General features: G+C 31.5%; 1 protein-coding gene and 1 long non-coding RNA gene across 2 annotated transcripts in view; both read left to right on the top strand.

Annotated features, from left to right (window-relative positions):
* Positions 1–2,583: 2,583 nt before the first annotated feature.
* LOC140051005 (uncharacterized) lies at positions 2,584–6,507 on the top strand. The gene is made up of 3 exons (XR_011845477.1): positions 2,584–2,717; positions 4,992–5,053; positions 5,509–6,507. It is a non-coding gene; the product is annotated as an uncharacterized lncRNA (long non-coding RNA).
* A 515-nt stretch (positions 6,508–7,022) lies between these two features.
* The window catches only part of LOC140051949 (phospholipid-transporting ATPase ABCA1-like), a 54,545-nt gene continuing 42,851 nt past the window's right edge, over positions 7,023–18,716 (top strand). Inside the window, exons 1-6 of the mRNA XM_072097304.1 lie at positions 7,023–7,112; positions 9,554–9,802; positions 10,341–10,434; positions 11,644–11,785; positions 14,525–14,673; positions 18,191–18,312. Of these exons, the coding sequence (XP_071953405.1) occupies positions 9,737–9,802; positions 10,341–10,434; positions 11,644–11,785; positions 14,525–14,673; positions 18,191–18,312 (573 nt within the window). The 5' untranslated portion in view covers positions 7,023–7,112; positions 9,554–9,736. The remainder of the gene's footprint in view (positions 7,113–9,553; positions 9,803–10,340; positions 10,435–11,643; positions 11,786–14,524; positions 14,674–18,190; positions 18,313–18,716) is intronic.

An 18,716-nucleotide genomic window follows, 5' to 3' on the forward strand; every position in this document is an offset into this window, starting at 1 on the left:
TTAAAGCAAAAAATCAAATTGGCTGCCAGCCAATATAGGTTTTTGGTTAAATTTAACTATTTTGACATTTTATAAGTTAAAACATTATTTTTTTCAGTTTTTTTTTCTACGGAAAATTTATACAAAATGGCCTATTCAAGGTCTGCTTTTGGCCTAATTAATCTTCATTTTTCAGGTTTTTTGGGGACAATACATCTTTAACCAGACACTCTCAAGGCGAAGTATAAATAATCATTATTATATAGTAGACCTATACTAAAATATTAAAAGAGTGTCAATCCATCTCCTTTACCTTTCAACCCTTTTCACCAAAAACCAATGAATTTTGCCAATGAATAGTGCCTCAATCACTTTCCCCTGCTTTTACAGGAGGTAGGCTTTCCCCTCCATTATCCGCAACGTTTTTCCTACTAATTGTTCTACAAAACTGAGCTGTCTGATCCGTGTCTCCTAGTTTATATGATACAGAAAATAGAAGTATCTATCAAATTAAAACTGATCTTTTACTTTATTTTTTTTCAATTCAATTGGTTTCTTTTTCGGATTTCAGATGACAGAATAAGAAATTACCTACCGTAGAGGGCATGGGTGTTTTTATTGACCGAGAACTATTAGCATATGCATGTTCGTAAAATCAGCGTGAAGTGAATAGAATTCTAAAAAGTAAAACTGATATCGATTATTGACAATGTAGTTTGATAATAAATTTTTAATAACTAGGACCTTACTCTTTGGTTAAAATAATTTGCTATTATTATATTTTAAAATATAAAAATCATTCATTTAAAGAAAAACTCTGGAACTCTGTTAAAAAAAAATCTTGATATATAATAATATTATGCGGATTCAATTCAATTCAAAGAACATTTATTAACTTCCAAAAGACAAAAAGTAACAACAAAAAAACAATGGCAAGAGAAGAAAATGGAAGAATTGGGACTGGATTGCCTTTACAAATTACAAATGATTGTACTTTATTTGATCTGAAACAAGAACTCTTCTCGTTTTAATAATTATTTCAATCGATTACAATTTGCATTGATAACTCATACAGTGATGAAAATTTGCTATTTTTAAAAGCAAAACTATGGGCCTAAGGCATAAATTGATTTTTCAAAAACCCTGACATTTAACAATACTGTATACATCTATTGTGATTTAATCAGGGAGTTAATAATTAGTTTTCTAATTAACGAGTCCCTGATTGAATGGTCCTTCACGTTTGTTTCTTATTTACATAGGCCTAATCTAGTATTTTGGTCATTAATTTTGGTCTGTCATTTGTATATATTTTTGTTAAAGATATATGGTCCCTCTAAAAAAATAGTTTTTTTAATTTTTTTGTCGAATATGTTATTTTAATGTCACATAATAGTTATGCACTCTCACAAAAAATTGGGTCTGAAAAAAATTTATTTACCTGAGAAAAATGCAATTTAAAGCAAAAAATGGTCAAATTGTCTGGAAGTTTTTGGGTAATTTAAAACTGTTTATTTTGTCTTTTTATAGGTGAAATAATTTTTTTTCCCGTTTTTTTTCTTATGGAAGTGAACAACTTCATTAAAACTGCAAAATGGCCTATTCACAGTCCGATTTTTAAAAATCTTTATTTTTCATGATTTTGGGGGACAATACATCTTTAAGGATTTACTGTTTATGCCGATAAAATATTTGAAAAAAAGTGTCAAAGCTGACTGTGTTTGTTTGTCTTTCTTGGAAGTAACCTAGATTTTCTTTTTTGAAAAAGATTTAATTCAAAGGATTTGAATAGGCCTTGTCACTTGTCTTTAGGATTTCTTTTTTTTTATGGTTTATTAAAACAAAGAAATGGCAGTACAAAACTGAATTGCGTCCAGTAACATTAACATAAAAAATATATCAAAAACGAGCAAAATGTACACAAACATCCAATATAGAAATATATATATAGGCCTATATATACAAAAATGCATTAAAAAAAATAAAGAATATACAATTACAAATTTACAAAGATATATATCAAAAACGAGAAATTTACACAACCATCCAATATAAAAATATATATATATACATAAATGCATTAAAAAAAATAAAGAATATACAATTACAAATTTACAAACTGCGAGCAAAATTATTAATCATCCGTATGCCTATCTATCAAAATTACGAATTTCATATATATATTATTGCACTAAGGTCATTGTTAATCAGGAATGGGAGTGTGGACTTCTTAAATCTCTCTGTTCTACATTTAATTTGGGATATTTTTTTCGCGTTTCTGAGAGATCTACCTGTCGCTTCAGCACGGGTATTGGGGATAATAATATTACTAAATTTTTCATGGATACTCCTTCAGAACAAGCTGGAGACGACGGTCACAGAGCCTATCAAGAGAAAATTTCTTTAGGGCTGCAGTGTACGTTGTACCTTCTCCCTAGTACAATTCTTAAAATCTCTTCTGGACCGATTCAAGGTCACAGCTTAATTCGGAAGTCAGGGAGGAGTGCCAGGTTGGACAAGCATATTCAATTATGGGGCGTATGAAAGATTTATACATCTTGATTAATTGATCTTCTGGTGCACCAAACCTTTTAAGGACTGACACAATATGCATGGCTTTACTGGCCTTGCTAACGATCTCACCAATGTGTGTATCCCACTTATGGTTATCTTGGATAGTTACACCTAAAAGCTTCAATTTCCAGTCCAGAAAGAAGGTAGTGTAAGAGCCCAATAAGGTAATGACTCGTGCTGATACCTTTGCATTACCAAACTGCTGTTTATCTATAATGGTAGATAGGTCTTCATTTAACCATTTAGTTAGAAAATGTTCAAGGATTCGGATAAACAGTGGCGTAAGCAAGATCGGTCTAATCTGTTCAATACTGACTGTACCTTTTTTCTCTGGTATCGGTATAACGGTAGCTTGTTTCCAAGCTTTGGTGATCGAATTTATAAAGTGAACAAAATACGGTATACTGATGTTTTATTCTCAAGCTTTCACTGGTCACTGAACACAGCTTAAGCATGTGCTCTAGAATAAAACGTAAGTATAACGATTTTATTCAGACAAATAGTGTATTCGATCATAAAAACAAATGCATGTAATCTATAGAGATCAGATGAACATTGTGATAATAACGATATTTTTCGATAATGACCATGCAAATACAATGCATCGCCAATCATATCTGTACATACATTTTTCGAATCGGCGTAAATTGGAATTGTCCTGTCAAAAATGGTAAGTTTGTTCTTACTTTAGTAGCTAGATCAACTTTCGTATGCACTTTGAGGTACATATGCCCTGGGTTGTGGGTCAAAGGTCAGAAATGGCATTTCCGGTCATTTTTGACTAAAATGTCCCATAAGACTAAATATAAATGTATACCTTTTGATCAATTTGATACCAAAAGTGACCAGTGGTTGTCGAGATTTAAGGACCTATTGGTGTTTGGTCTTATAACCGTTCACACTGTGTTTTCAATATGTGTAACCAAGCCAAAAATGATTGTTTGACCACCATAAAAAAATTTCTGAAGTCAAATTCTCTGGACCGCAAAGTGCATACGAAAGTTGATCTAGCTACTAGAGTATCTGGTCTAATTATTATTAGTGCTATCAGTCAAACGATCTGAAAAAAAAAATGAGGGATAATGTGCTGGTCTTTGCCCGTGTCAAACACCTACTAAAGTGTATGCTTTATTGTTTTATTGATAGTCAAAATGTGTTTAAAATACTCTAGTCCCTTGGACTCCAACCCCATTTATAATACATGAATAAAATGCAACAATGGTTTGTTATCATTAGCTCGTGTTAATTAATTCCTTTATCCAAAGAAGTGAAGTGGTTTTTTATCACAAATGATGTGTTCTTTACCGAAAATAAATTGTACGTTGCTACGATAGTATGGCTACATCCGCAATGATGAAATAGAACAAATAAAGTAATGTTATAATCATACAAGCGTACGTGTGTCTTACTTGTTTGTGTTCTATATAGGCCTAAACATTGTTAGAAACTTCAAAACCAATGTATAGCAGCACCGCGCCGGACGGGAATTGGACATTGTAAAGGTATGCCTATGGGTTTCTTTCTTTGGTTTTCATTTATTGTGTCTATTTAGGCCTACTGACACAGGAGGGTCTTTTGGAAGACACCTTAATTAAGGGTTATGTAGCCTAGGCCTTATCGATCGACTGTTTTATGAACATTAATCTTAACAATAATCGGTAGGTATAAAGAAAAATCAAATTTATGTACAAACTGTATCCTATATTCATATAGACAAAGACCTATTAATAGCCTATATCGGTAATTATATATACATTTTACGTAAGGGCAAAATACGGTAAATCGCGCCTTACTTCTACTGTGGAATTTTTACTTGATGGTATATAAAGTTTGTTCATACGTTCGGTACTGCTTTTAACTACCTAACATACCCCTGTTTACTAATTAAGTTTAGTTAGGTAATTATTTACTGGCGATTACAACGAATTTAGGTTCAAATAGGGGTGTTTTCCGGATCGTGGTATACACTGTCTAATGGATACCGATGCTAAAAAATACTCGCACACAATATCTAGGCCTATAGTATCTTTACTAGACAACGCAGTGGGATCAGCTGCACTACTTCGAACAGCTTAGCGTTCTCAAGCTAAGTTAATTAGTCAGACGTTTTGTCCTACTCTGTGTACTTGTAGGGTCTACTTAAAGAAAAAACATGAAAAATTAAGAATAATAAAATCAGACTTTGAATAGCCCACTTTGTAATTTTAACAAAGTGAATCACTTTCGGCCTCACAGTTATGTATATCACCATTTTATTTATATGGTGCTTTTAACAAAGCACATAAATCCCTAAAACTTTACAAAAAAAGCTTAAGAAAAACAATTAAAAAATGAAACAAACTATCAGGTCTGTGCTTGACCAAGGACACATCACCGGGTATTCACTTGGTCATCTCACCATTTTACCATAATTAATATTAATTCTTTTTTCCCCTCAGATTGCTTAAACTATCGGTTAAGGCTTACATAGCTTAGAAAATAGTTTCAGTGCAAAATGAAGGTATGTTTCAAATGTTGAAATTATAACTCCCACAAGAACTCGATGAAAACTGTGCGATGAATTAGCGAAAAAAATTAATAATTATATAAAAAAAAAACAATACAATGGTTATTACAACCATCTCGTTGATCAATCACTCCAACCCATCCTTCTCACACCCTTATTCTTTTTGTTAACTTTTTTTTAGCAATCTGAATTTTATGCCTTTTGGATGTGTTTTCTACTATTTATACCTTCTTATTTTTGTTTTTTGTATTTTGTTGTCTATAGTTTTGCTTTGAATATGCTTAGTCCTCTAAGCTGTGACCTGGGATGTTTGTTACATTTTTTAAATTTGAAATATCATATTCGTTTAGGAACATTATTTATGAGAATATTGGAGAAGAAAAAGTAGAGTTAAATTAGGAATTGTCAGATCATAGATTATCTTCTTTAACGTTTCTATTTATTTACAGATTCTCGTTATCATTCCAATTATTCTGGCAGTTATCACAGCATCACTTGCCGAAAAAGAACGGTGTAACGTCGTTGCAAAAAGCTGGGTTACATGTACATCGAGTAACGACTTTATTCAAAAAGGAGAAGTCGAAACAACTCTTAACTATGCGGTAAAGATTGATAAAGCTGACGTTGGACCGCTGGTTTGTTGTAAAACACAGAGTTGCAAGGAGAAAAGTTGCAGATACGCAGCGTCAAAGTGCTCGTATTATTCTTTTACCAACCAAGTGGCATGGAACAACTCGAACGCTAAGCCGCAAATTAAATGCTATTCCATGGGAGCTATATCTATTTCTTGGGAACATTTTGAATAAACCACTAAATAGAATTATGCACTGTACAATTAATTACTGATCTATTCTTTGATTTATATTATACAGTAATAATAAGTAAGCACATCATAAAACAGTTTTTGCTACAACAAAGACATGATATTAGAATAAAAATTCCTACTGCTACTGCTAATACTGCGTCGAGCTTGCTAAAAAAATTCTTAACTATACTTAATATAACAAAAGAGGTTTTAGATATGTAAAGCTCTGTCTACACTATCACCCTTTATGTGAAAAAATGTGATGTGTCATATCACTACCATATTTGGGCATATAACTACTATTATTTGGGCACATTACACTCGTTTGTCAAACTAATTTGATAGTGCAGACAGAGCTTTAATAATATTGGGCGAATTAATTTATATAAAAAAAGTATTTTAACGCTCCATAAGCCACTAGACAAGAGATGGAGCACAGACTGTAAAGAAAATAATTGTACTGTATTAGGCCTATGTTAAGAAAGTTTTAGAGATGCACTCATGATAATTATATTCGTATGTGATACTGTAATTAAGAAAGACTATAATTATAAAATAGCTCCTCAATTTAATGTTTAGTAGTGAAAACAAATTTATTAGACACAATTGTTACAAATTCAAAAGCAGCTAATGAAAATTAAAAAAACACCCCATAAATAAATGATGTGTGCGATGTTTCATGGTTTTTAAATAATACTTTTTTTAAAATTATAAATAATACCTGGTCGATTTAAGCTTCAATCAACATGTTGAAAAGAAAAGTGTGAGGATCAAACTGATTAGAAATGTCAATGACATGCCACATATAGAAGACGTTATGTTATGGCGCTAGTTACTACTTGTATTCATGAATGTCTAAGAATGATTACGTAACGTATGACTTGGTGTAGACGAGATCTCAATTGTTCGGCGATATGACGTCATCGTTGTTGTTGAATGATAAATTGAACGCCACAATCATATTCATAATGGTTAGTCAATTTCTTATTTGTTTTAAAACTATATCCAATCAAAGAAAAGTACTGTATAATCAATTGAAATCAACACCGTCAAATATTTTTTTGCGAAAACGGCGTTTCATGCAAGAAATTTTGTAGAGTGCGCCCTCTCACGACTTAAGCTATTACGTCATATGATTTGTTATTTTTCCATGAACTTGCAAAAAACATATGAACGAAGCTGTGCAACATTTCTACAAAAATACCAGGCTTTCTATTTGATTTTTCATAATGAATCTAGGAAATTGAAGTGAGTATAAGTAGTTTAGACAGATCCTAATCCACTAGGCCTAGCTGTTGTTAACTTTTTCAGTATTTAGCCAGGATAAGTTTAAAGTTTAGTTAGGCCTGGCCCTACACTCTAGCTAGCTAGGCTAGGCCTAGCTAGTAGCCTTAGGCCTAGTCTAGGCTAGGTAGGCCTACTAGCCTAGGCTAGGTAGGCCTACTAGCCTAGCTAGGCCTAGGCCTAACTAGATATGATGGTAGGTGGGCCTAGCTAGCCTCTAGGCCTAGTAGGCTAGGCCTAGTAGCTAGTAGGCTACCTTTTGAGTAGTACTAGTAGAGGGTAGGCCTAGCCTGGCCCTAGCCTAGGCCTATTTATTATTAATCTAGGCCTAGCCGGGACTAGGCCTAGTAGCTAGGCTAGGCCCTATTTTTAGGTAGATCACATTCTTTTGTTCGGACGTATAGTAAATTCCTTCAGTACACGAGTACTTTCAAACAATCTGATTGGATAATATAATTACTTCTAGTTCTACATAATATGACGTGAGCGAAATAGGCTATATATAAATTTGAACATTTCATGCACAGTGGATTTTTTTAGTGAGCTGTTAGTTCACGTTCGGCACACACTGTGAGGAAAATAACATGTGTGATAACAAATATTAGACACGATAGCATGTGTGCCGATTCTTCACAAATTTGTCGGCGCAACACTGTGAGTGTTATTCCTGTCAGTTGTATTAGCCGATAGATAGAGTGCGCCGGGCTTTAGGTCATCCCTCTGACTAGGCCTAGCTCTCGAGGCTTATATGTGGAGGAGGCTGACACTACAGACGATGGAGACCACGGACAATCGATGATCAGGTCCATTTTTAAAGGCCTATAGGCTATAGTTATATATAGCTATATAGTATTCCACATCGATATAAACCCAAGGCCTATATATATGGTTTGTACAGTACAGTAGATTTTGCTGACTAGGTTTATTTATTTTATGTGTAAAGTGACTGGGGTTGGGTCAACCGGCTCAGCTACTGTGATTAAGATCACTTATGTTGACCCTGGTCTTCCCAATTTCAGTTTTTTTTTGTTATGTACTGTACATACCGAAATAGACCGAATAAATAATGAAATTAAATTATTATTTAAAGTGGTTAGGCCTATTAAAATATGCCATATTTTTCTGTCTTAATGTTTGTTTTTATTTATGGTTCAAATCATCCAACAATGCATGCAATTTCAAATTGTGAAATTAATAAAGGAAAATTATGTACTATTTTAAATTGTGCAAGAAAATGTGAAAAAAATTTGCTTGACTTAAAATAGGTTATTAATGTATATTTGAAAGGAGAATATGGCATAGCTAGGCCCTACATATCTAAACAAGATTGGAGCATTTAACGTTATTAATTGAGACACGGCCCTCCTAGATTAAAAGTCAAAACATGCCAAGAGTTCAGAACATCTTTTTAGACTAATTAATGGATATGCACAGTTCTGTAGCAGAAACTCTACCATTATTAATTAGCTCTGAGACTCGAGGCATGTACCATAGACCAGTGGTAGTTACATGCAGCAAGATAACAATTTTCAAAGGCAAAATGTATGTCCCTGTCAAATTGGTATGTGCTAGAGCTAGCATATGATCATAAATTCTTATATTGTTTCCCTTTATATGAATACAAAACTATTAATAATTAATGATTCCATATGCACTACAGTTACATACTGTAGCATTACATAAGCAGCATTCATTGGAGCATGACATTTTCTCTGAACTATACATAATTCATATGGATTGATGTCGATGCCTATATGTACACAGTAGTATCCAATTATTTTAAGTACGCACAAACAGCTTGTTTATATTGTAATATTAGACTACAAACAGATTGAACTATGTGAGTATGTTTTGGTATATAATGAACATCATGTAATGAAAGATCTGACAGTAATACTGTAAATAAAGGGCAAACTGCTTTACTGCCATACCGATGTTTGAATCTTTTATTCACTCTTTAGTATTGCTTCAGAGTATATAATATCATTGAATTAAAATTGATTATTTTTGTATTTTCTGTTATCTTGTGACTTGCTTAACTAGCCCCTGTCAACTACTTAGACGATATAATAAAACCGTAAATAAAAAAATATAAATAAAAAAAATTGCATAGAAAAATATACTATTTATAAAATGTCAGTAAATTATTGAATATAAAAAATACAATTGTTTGAATGACATTATGATTGATTTTTATACTAAAACTTGCTATTTCAATGGTTCGTTTACTGCAGTAATTGCATTTCATACATATTTCAAGATTTTAGATTTTACAGCTCACTATGTCGGTCGGTTAGTTTAGTTTAGTAAACAAATTTGCATGTACTGATTGGCTGCTAGCCAATGTGTTTCTTTGTGTGCTATTTTACGCAAATTGCTAGTCTAATTTATTTGTTTCTTTTCAGGAAATTTGTTCAATATGGTATTAGAAAATCAATGAAATATAACTTATTAAGGGAAACTGTACCTCTAGATTGTTTAAATATCTAGACAACAAACAGTTAATTTCATTTGAAACTGACAAGGACACACAAAGGACAACGAAATTCTTCAGAAGCTCACAAGCCAGTGAAAGGGAATCTGTGAAAATGGGATTCACCAATCAGCTATACCTTTTGACGTGGAAGAATTTTGTTCATCGTAAAAGACAACGGGTAATTTATGTTTTTGTGGATACTTTTTAACAGAAGAATACATTTATATTAAGCTATGTCTACACTATCGACTAGTTTCACAAAAAAAGTATTATGTGCCCAAATATGGTAGTGATATGCCTTAATATGGTAGTGATATGCTTTAATATGGTAGTGATATGACATCATTATGTCTATAGGCACATCACATTTTTTATCACATAAAGTTTGATAGTATAGAAAGAGCTTAAAATACAAACTTGTATGTTAGTATTGCGAGCCATTTTATGACTTAAGAGAATCAAATGTTTGCACTGTTTAATGACCATCTGAGATTGTGTTGAAGTCAACCATTTCTCCACAGAAACTATTTTTTTTTAAATGGGTTTTTTTTTTGTATTTCTGACCAGAATCAATTTGTGTTTTTAACTTCTGTTATTAAGAAATTATTTATTTTAAAGATACAGTTACCTAAAGAAAACAAAAAGCTAAATGTTCAAATTAGGCCTAATGTAATATAGTTATGTTTGTAATATATTTGTTCCCATTGTTTTTACAGTTCCGACTGTTGGTAGAAATCTGTTGGCCGCTCCTTATTTTTATAATTCTTGTAATTATAAGAAAATTTGAACTTCCTGAGTTTAAAAAAGAATGTAAGTATCCGTCTTTTTATCATAAAGGCCAATTTTCACAGACGATCAGTAACAGTAATAAAAATATAGAATCTATGTTATTCCTATGACCATATACATACTGTACAACACAGAGTGGGACAATAAAATAAGACATTAAACACATCCTCTCACCGTTACCGCCAGTCTGTGTAAATTGGTCTTTATGTATCTGCAGTATCGTGTTTGTTATTTACTGTGGTTGTCTGGTTTAGATGTGAAGATAAAAATAATAAAATCATAAAAGTAAAAAAAATCAAATTAATATTGAATTATAAGATGTAATTTTACTGATTTAGATAACTTGTATAACAAATTTATCATATGAAATTAAATTAATTCAACAGAAAGAATTACATAATAATATAAGCATAAGATATAATAAACTAATTGTAGGAAAAACCACAACAAACAAACAGAGATTCTTTCGCAATGCGAATAGCAAACCAATGTATTTATATTTTTTGTATTTCAAACTTTGAACACTTGTTAACATTTTAACCTCATTTTGTTAAATTGTTGATGTTTTTTTTAATAACTTTTTGTCTCTGAAAACAAATTTCATGATTTCAATATTTTTACAATACATATGATGAAATAAAATGAATCTGAATCTACTCAAGATTGGTTGTATGATTACATGAACAATTTCTAGTGAAAAGTATGGAAAGGTGCATTATAAAACCTACAGTAGTACAGTACAAGACATTGGATGGTAGACTACTTAACTTGTCTGTACAAAAGACATTTTGTCAACAAGTAGTTAAACAATACAATAGATTTGGTTTCAGTTCAAGTACCTTTTTCTACAGGTTTTGTCAATATTCGTATGTTTTATTTGAAAAAAAATGCAAGTCACAACAACCTTGTTGAAAGATTAAAAGAACAACAATCTTGAAATATTATTTATTATTTTAATTCTTCCAAATAGTAAAAATATGACACATGATAATCATATTACATTTTTTATACTTTATTGAAAATTGATTTACTTACAGAATTACATTTTATTGTCACATAAAATTTGATAGTGTAGACAGAGCTTTAACAGTTTGTGGAAAATTGACTAGTAAATCTTCAAATCTGAAACAATATTTATTTATGCCAACTAAATCTAGACAAAAAGTATTGTATTCTCATCCTTGTAAATGATTACGATTGTTTTACAAAATGTCTGTGTATCTGTTTTAGGTCATTTCTATAGCCGAGCTTTGTTTTCGGCCGGCTGGGTACCTACACTACAGTCTTTTGTATGTGATAGTCAGCATGTATGCCACAGCAACGTAACATCGGGTGAGGAGGCAGGCAACATCAATGACTTTCAATCATCCGGGTAAGAAGAAATCTAATTTGTTTTATAGTTTTGTTCCTAAACTAGGGGTGTATAAACTATGCTTAACTCAAAGTGATGCTTACCTTAAGTAAAATAAGGACACAAAGAGTATTACTTGTATAGGCTGCCTCCTCTCATAGTTTATACGTGTGTCATGTGTTCCTTCATTTTACAATTTATTTGGATATTGGTTGTTAATTTACTGTGGAAGAAATAAATGTTAATTTGAATTGTTGTGTGTTAGGCTTGAAACAAGATATTTCTAAACTATTGGTAAAATCAAGCATTATCAATTGTGTTCATGTTACAATTTAGAGTGTTAGTCTGCACCAATTATACTAATGTTCCAAATTCAGTTTAGAAAAAATAAGCTACAGTAAGTTGAAAAATCGCTGAAAATCATTGACATACGATTTGCTAACATTAACAATAACAAGCAGGTTTAACTCTACTATAGAGAATGACTTTATTATTGTTATTTTATGGTGTTACTGTCACCATTTTATTCTGTTTTTTTCATTCACATAAAGAATTACTGTACTGTTAATATAAAAAATACATATTTATAAAATTTGCCATAGCAAAAGGAACTGAATTGCAGTTTAACTTTTACACAAAAACAATAAATTGTTTACTATTACTATACAATTAATAATATTACAATAGTTAATTCTAAAGTATTTTGCAATTTTTCACATTATTTTGACTCCATGCAGTTATTAGCTGTTTTTTAAAGGAGTATACTCTTTTATTTTTAGCATCCTTAATATTATAATTCTTTGTACAGTATTTATATACGCCCACTTGCTACAAGACAGCTCATCTCAAATTATGTTGATTGCCTTCTCAAATTAAGCATTTTTTTCCAGTTAGTCTTCCCACCTTTATCTACCGTATCTATAAATTAGTTTTTGTAGATTGACTGTATGTAACTTTAATATTGTAAACATAGACATGTATTTGGATTTTAATTCTAAATTGAAAAAAAAAACACACAACTTTTGTATGACTTTAGTGTACTGTACATACAGTATACACTTTCCAACTTTATGTGACACAAAACATTACAATTCTGGATTGTCTTAAAAAAAGAACATAATCTTGAATTCAGAAACTTCTTGTAAAAACATAATTTTTGTACTAGCTTTATTGCTAGGCGTGTTCTGTCTTGATATACAAATATTGTTATGTAAAGCAGAACCCTATTAAGGAGATACCTTCAAGATGCACCCAAAGTTTCTCAGTATTGTTGTACTGTATGTGTGATTCTCTTGAAAACTCTATTATATTTATAGTATATTGTTCAGTTTATGACTATTATCGTCGGCCAAACAGAAGAAGTAAAATGGGGGTTATCAATAATTACAATATTTTATTTTATATTTAAAGAAACATGCTATTGAGCTGTTTGGTCTTCCTGTTTCCTGTTACCTATTGTTTAGTGTTTGTATCCGTTTCCAATCTTTACCTGTTTACTACATATTTTTTTTACATTAAGGCAATTCACAAAGCAACAAAAAATATTTCATAATGTTGTATTCAGACAATAGAAACAAAACCACAATGAACTTCATTTAGTACAGTTAACTCTCAGATTTTATTATTAAGTATCTTGTTAACAAATTTCTGTAGTAAATATAATATTGTGTGCATCATTACAGGGTTTCGCATAATTTTACATACTTTTGATTGTGTATTTCTAAAGTGCAGTATTTATCTCCATTTCCGTGTGTCTGTATTTGGACTTCATTTTGTAGATACCTCAATTAGTACTACAGTACAATACTACAACTAGAACCCTATGACCATATTCACCATTCACACTTTCTAAGGGAAACAGTTACCCTTAAAATTTAAAAAAAATATGTATCAAATATAAGTAAACACAATTTAAGTGAAATACAATAATACAATATTAACAAGTGTTTTTAGCCTCTGTACTGCTGTTTGTATGTTTTAATACAGCATACTGAAAAAATAAATAAAAACCAGTCCTTCACGAATGAAAAATCGAGGAGAGCAATGAATTGCTCTCTTAGTACAGTACATGGTGCAAAATGTGGACTAGCCTAGGTTGGGTTCGGGAGTAATTAGTTGCTCTCCTCGAAGCATTATTTAGGAGAGCGGAAGAGAGCAATCGCTCTCACTTTCCTTAAAACTGAAGGACTGAAAAATGATGGAGATTGCATACTGAAAAACCAGATTTTCCAGAAAAATGACATTATGGCCTAATCCAATTTCATTCATTAAATATTCACTATTCAAATCTTTTAATCTACCCATAATTTATATGGTAAAAGTATTAGCAGAAATTACCATGCCCTACATGCAATTGACATTCTAAAAAGTGTACTCTATTATTATTATAATCTAGGTACTACTATTATTTCCTTTTTAAAAGTTGTTTTTTATTATATTGAGAATAGAATTGATTAAATTTATTTATTGCCATATTTATTCGATTTAAATACATCTGGTTTTCTAACAAATAAAGGCTCCGGGGCATTTATATATTACATATGAAGTCCTATGGGGAGAGGCGTTTTTTGGGGTGGCCACTTTTTTAAATCGGAGCGTTTATTCAAATAAATACGGTATGTGTTTTACACCATATTCTAAGATATGACCAATAAACATGAGCAAATTATTAATAATTGTATAATTTTATTTAGTTTCAAATAAACCACAGACAATGTCATATTTAAAACAAACGTGTGTGCATTATATTTTATTTTTCAGGTTAAATCAAGTTTTGTTTGACATTGAACAAATCTTTTCGAATGCAACAGTAATAGAAGAAGGCAGTAAACTGTGGTTGCAAATCTCTGATATCAACAATCGACTAAACCAAGATGGATGGCGAAATATACCGTCCAACCTGCCACAAGGTACCGTCATATCATTCTCATAATATCTGTCTCATACAGTATTATCTGTATATAATTCTTTACATTAATCCATTCATGAATACGTACGTTTGCGACGTTTCGGCTTGTTTTCAGCGAATTTTCATCTGTCAATGACTAGGTGTTAGTGGTCACTAGAAGTAGCTTTGCTAGAGTAGTTGTAGAGCAGCGCCCCTATTAGTAACCTTGGGCGGCGATTTTCCGAAGTTCTTCAGGTAAAATGAGTTGGTCATAGTGTATGTGAGAAAGCGAGAACACACTGTCATCCCTATATTGTATTTTTGTTTTTTCTAATCCATAAAGATTCTTTTATTATTCATTTTTGCCATGTGCTTTATTTTTGTAATATTTTTGTGTCATGGTTAAATTAAATAAACAAAAGAGCAACTAGCAATAATTAAAAATAAAATCTCCCAAGAATTATAAAAATAGTAGTCTATTTTCATACCATCCAATTTACCATAAGTTAATGTATCCTTCTTATAATATCTGTCTTATATTATTAATATTATTAATTATATCACAAATAAACAGAAGAGCAGCTAAATAATAATTCCAAATAATATCTCCAAAAAATTAAAATTATAAAATATAGTAATCTATTTTTTATATTGTTTATTATAATCTGAAATAGTGATTGTGAATGAAATGATTGTATTATTTAAATTACATCAAAGGTTAAGTATATGTAGTATCAGTAGTGAATATATACTTGTGTTTTTTTTTGTACAGTATCCCATTAAACAAGATATTCCAATTAAAAAACTGCTGACATTTACAGTACTGTAATTACCTATGTATTATTGCGAAACAAACAATTGTTGAATAATATACGCACTGAGGAATTAGTTTAGATGTGCATTACTGAATTTACAGTCAATGTTTGCATTTTCTGAATTTGAGAGTCGTCAAGTGATGTATCACTTTTCCTGTATTGTAAGAATATTTCTGAATATAAAATATTATTATTACATTTTTAGTATATCACCGGGTGGTTTAGAATTAATGTTCTTTGCCTTTTGTGTTTATATAAATTAATTTGAAATGATAAGATGAGGAAATCTGTGAGAATAAGAAATGTTGCCCCAACCGAGATTCTAACAGATTTTCTCATCGTATCGTTTCAAATTATTTAATACATTTTCAGTATATCACCGGGCAGTTTAGAATTTGTTCTGTGCCTGTGGTACAGTATTTAATTTATATAATACCAACTGTATACAGTTAGTATTATGTATATAATCATAGTCAAAAATCATCATCAAAACCATACATGGTTAACATTAAACAAACACAATTTTACAATCAATTTGTGAAAAATTATACTGTACAAATTGGATGAATTTCGTCAGATGTTTGCCTTACTCTGACAAAAGATGAATGTCATCATTATGGGAATACTTTAGGGACCATGTCAAAATTATTCTACAGTTACTGCAGTAAACTATATTTTTTACTTCAATAGTAATAGTATATGATTATGCTATAGTTTATGAGGTAGTCACTACAATAAACAGTGTATGATACTTGTGTTTATGAAATCTTATATCTAATGCAAACAGGTTAAAAGTAAACAATAGTTACTGCAGTAAACTGCTTGAGAACGGGTGGTGTAAATGGTTCCTCTGCTTTTTTTTTTTGTGGCTTTTTTAGGATATTTTATGGATCATTTTTGTGTGTAAAGCGCTTAGAACCATTGTATTCCTGCAGTAGAATATTTATTATGGTCTCTTAATACATATGGTCCCTTTAATCACAACATACAGTAAAAATATCATAAAAATATCATACAACCAAGTCTTTTGTTTACACTTAAAATACAATATAAGTAGCCACAAAGTCTACAAATTCAGTTTTTCTGATTTTCGAGGATAAAACAGTGATTTTTCTAAATTAATCATGTTTGGTTTTTGGCTATCATCCTAGAATCTTCGGTAAAATTTGCCAAGTTTCTGATTTCACAATAAAATTGATTTCCTGAAGACAGCATAACATTTGAAGCGTTCAACGATTCGCCAAAACGATTGGCATTCATATAGTCTTTGTCTGCCATGGAATGTATTTTATAAGTCAACACTTACTTACCAACTTAACAAGATATGACATATACTGCAAGTTGAAATAATAAGTATCATGCATGTTTGTAGACTTGCCCCAAGTCTGTATTATCTTTTTTTTTATTTATTTGTTTTTATTTTGACCGCGATTTTTGTCTGAAAATACAGACTTGTGAAACACGTATAGAAATCGATTTGCAGACCGCAAATATACGATAAGAATGACGTAGGTTATCATACCGTATTTGGCTATATGGGGCGGGCGGTATGTAAATATGAATTTCGAATCAACCAATGATCATTTTGTTTCAAAATGAAAGAGATCGAGTACGTAGGCCTACCAGTGCTTAATGTACGATCGAGACTGTTGAAATATAAAATAGTAATGCCAAGTTGTTTTGTTTATTAATTGTTTAGTCCTTGGCCTAGGCCTCTTTCGTAGGTCCTACTCAACTCGCACGTATGACCTGCCAAATAAAACGCCAATGAAGTCCGGCAGACAAGAGGGCTACACCACCACACAGGACAGGACAGGGTCTCGGTGGGAATTAAATCAAAATTATCTCCGCATAATAAATGATCCATTCAATGTTTGATTTGCGGAGAAGCTAGCCTATCATATATCAAGACGAGTTTTCATGTTTCAAAGATCCCATCAAATGTTTACCAGACTACTAGGCATATAAAATAATTTCTAGCCTTCAGAACTTTCATAAATGTACCCAAGTACACATTGTCTAAACGTAACATAGCGCATGCGCATCATCTTAGTTGTTGAGTCTTTGAAATTCTGAAATATGAATATTTACACGGTGTACGAGTGAGTAGCCAATCGCATGCAGCTGAAACTAGTCAACCGGATAATCGTATGCACCAAGAATTCTTGGTGTCAAACCACGTGACTTGTGCGTGTTTCCCCAGACGGAGTATCCAAAATCAAGTAGTATACGTATGAAACGCCATCTGTGCCAAAATATTTATCTTTTAACTAATATTAAGACAAAACTCCCTCTGGAACCCAGACTAGCATGTTTGATACATCATGTTCCTTTTCCACAGCGGCAGTTCAAGTTTAGTAAACACCTTTGCAGTAAAATTCTTTTTAGTCAAATGCAACGCGACTCTACAGCTCACTATATTGGTCGGTCATTAAACACTAACTAAAATTTGAGCCTGCAACTGCAGCCATGTATATGGCCTTGTTTATCTCACATTAGCTATTATAAAACTACAAACAAATTATTTTTACTGTTTTATTTCATTTATTTTATTAATTTTGCCACACAAATAACAACACAGAGCTTGATTCTGCCAAGGAGTCCTGCTGTAGAGCTTCTGTTGCCAATAAGGCCTCAACAGTGTGCTATATTACCTGATAATATTGCAGTTTTTCTGTTTAATAAATACATAAAGCATTTTTCCTTCTTTTCTATCCATTGCAGACAAATCTTTGGCCGAGTACTTAAAGGACCCAACTGATGTCAAAAACCAACTAATGTCAGATTTGAACCTAACACCTGAAGTAGCTGATGCACTGTTAAATTCTCCCATAACACCTCAACAGGTAAGTTAATACTATCTTTTAAAGTACTGTATTGATTTAATTAATGTAATTTCTTAAGCTCTGTCTACAATATCAAACTTTGTGGGACAACAAAATGTGATATGGACACGATAATATCATATCACTACCATATTTGTGCATATCACTATCATATCTGGGCACAACACAATTTTTTATCACATCACGTTTGATAGTATAGACAGATACTTGACTTTCATGTCTTACCCAATTTATTTCTTAATTTCCTCGTCAGATAATTAGGACTTGTATAATTCCATTTTAACAACTGACAAATTAATGAATAACAACTTTATTAATTCATTTTTTATTGATGAATATTTAATAATTTGGTCTTTTTTAATATTTCGAAATGGACAAGAGTCAGCAACCCAACAAAAGTTTTA

This window comes from Antedon mediterranea, chromosome 6 (assembly GCF_964355755.1).
Source record: "Antedon mediterranea chromosome 6, ecAntMedi1.1, whole genome shotgun sequence".
Taxonomy (NCBI): domain Eukaryota; kingdom Metazoa; phylum Echinodermata; class Crinoidea; order Comatulida; family Antedonidae; genus Antedon; species Antedon mediterranea.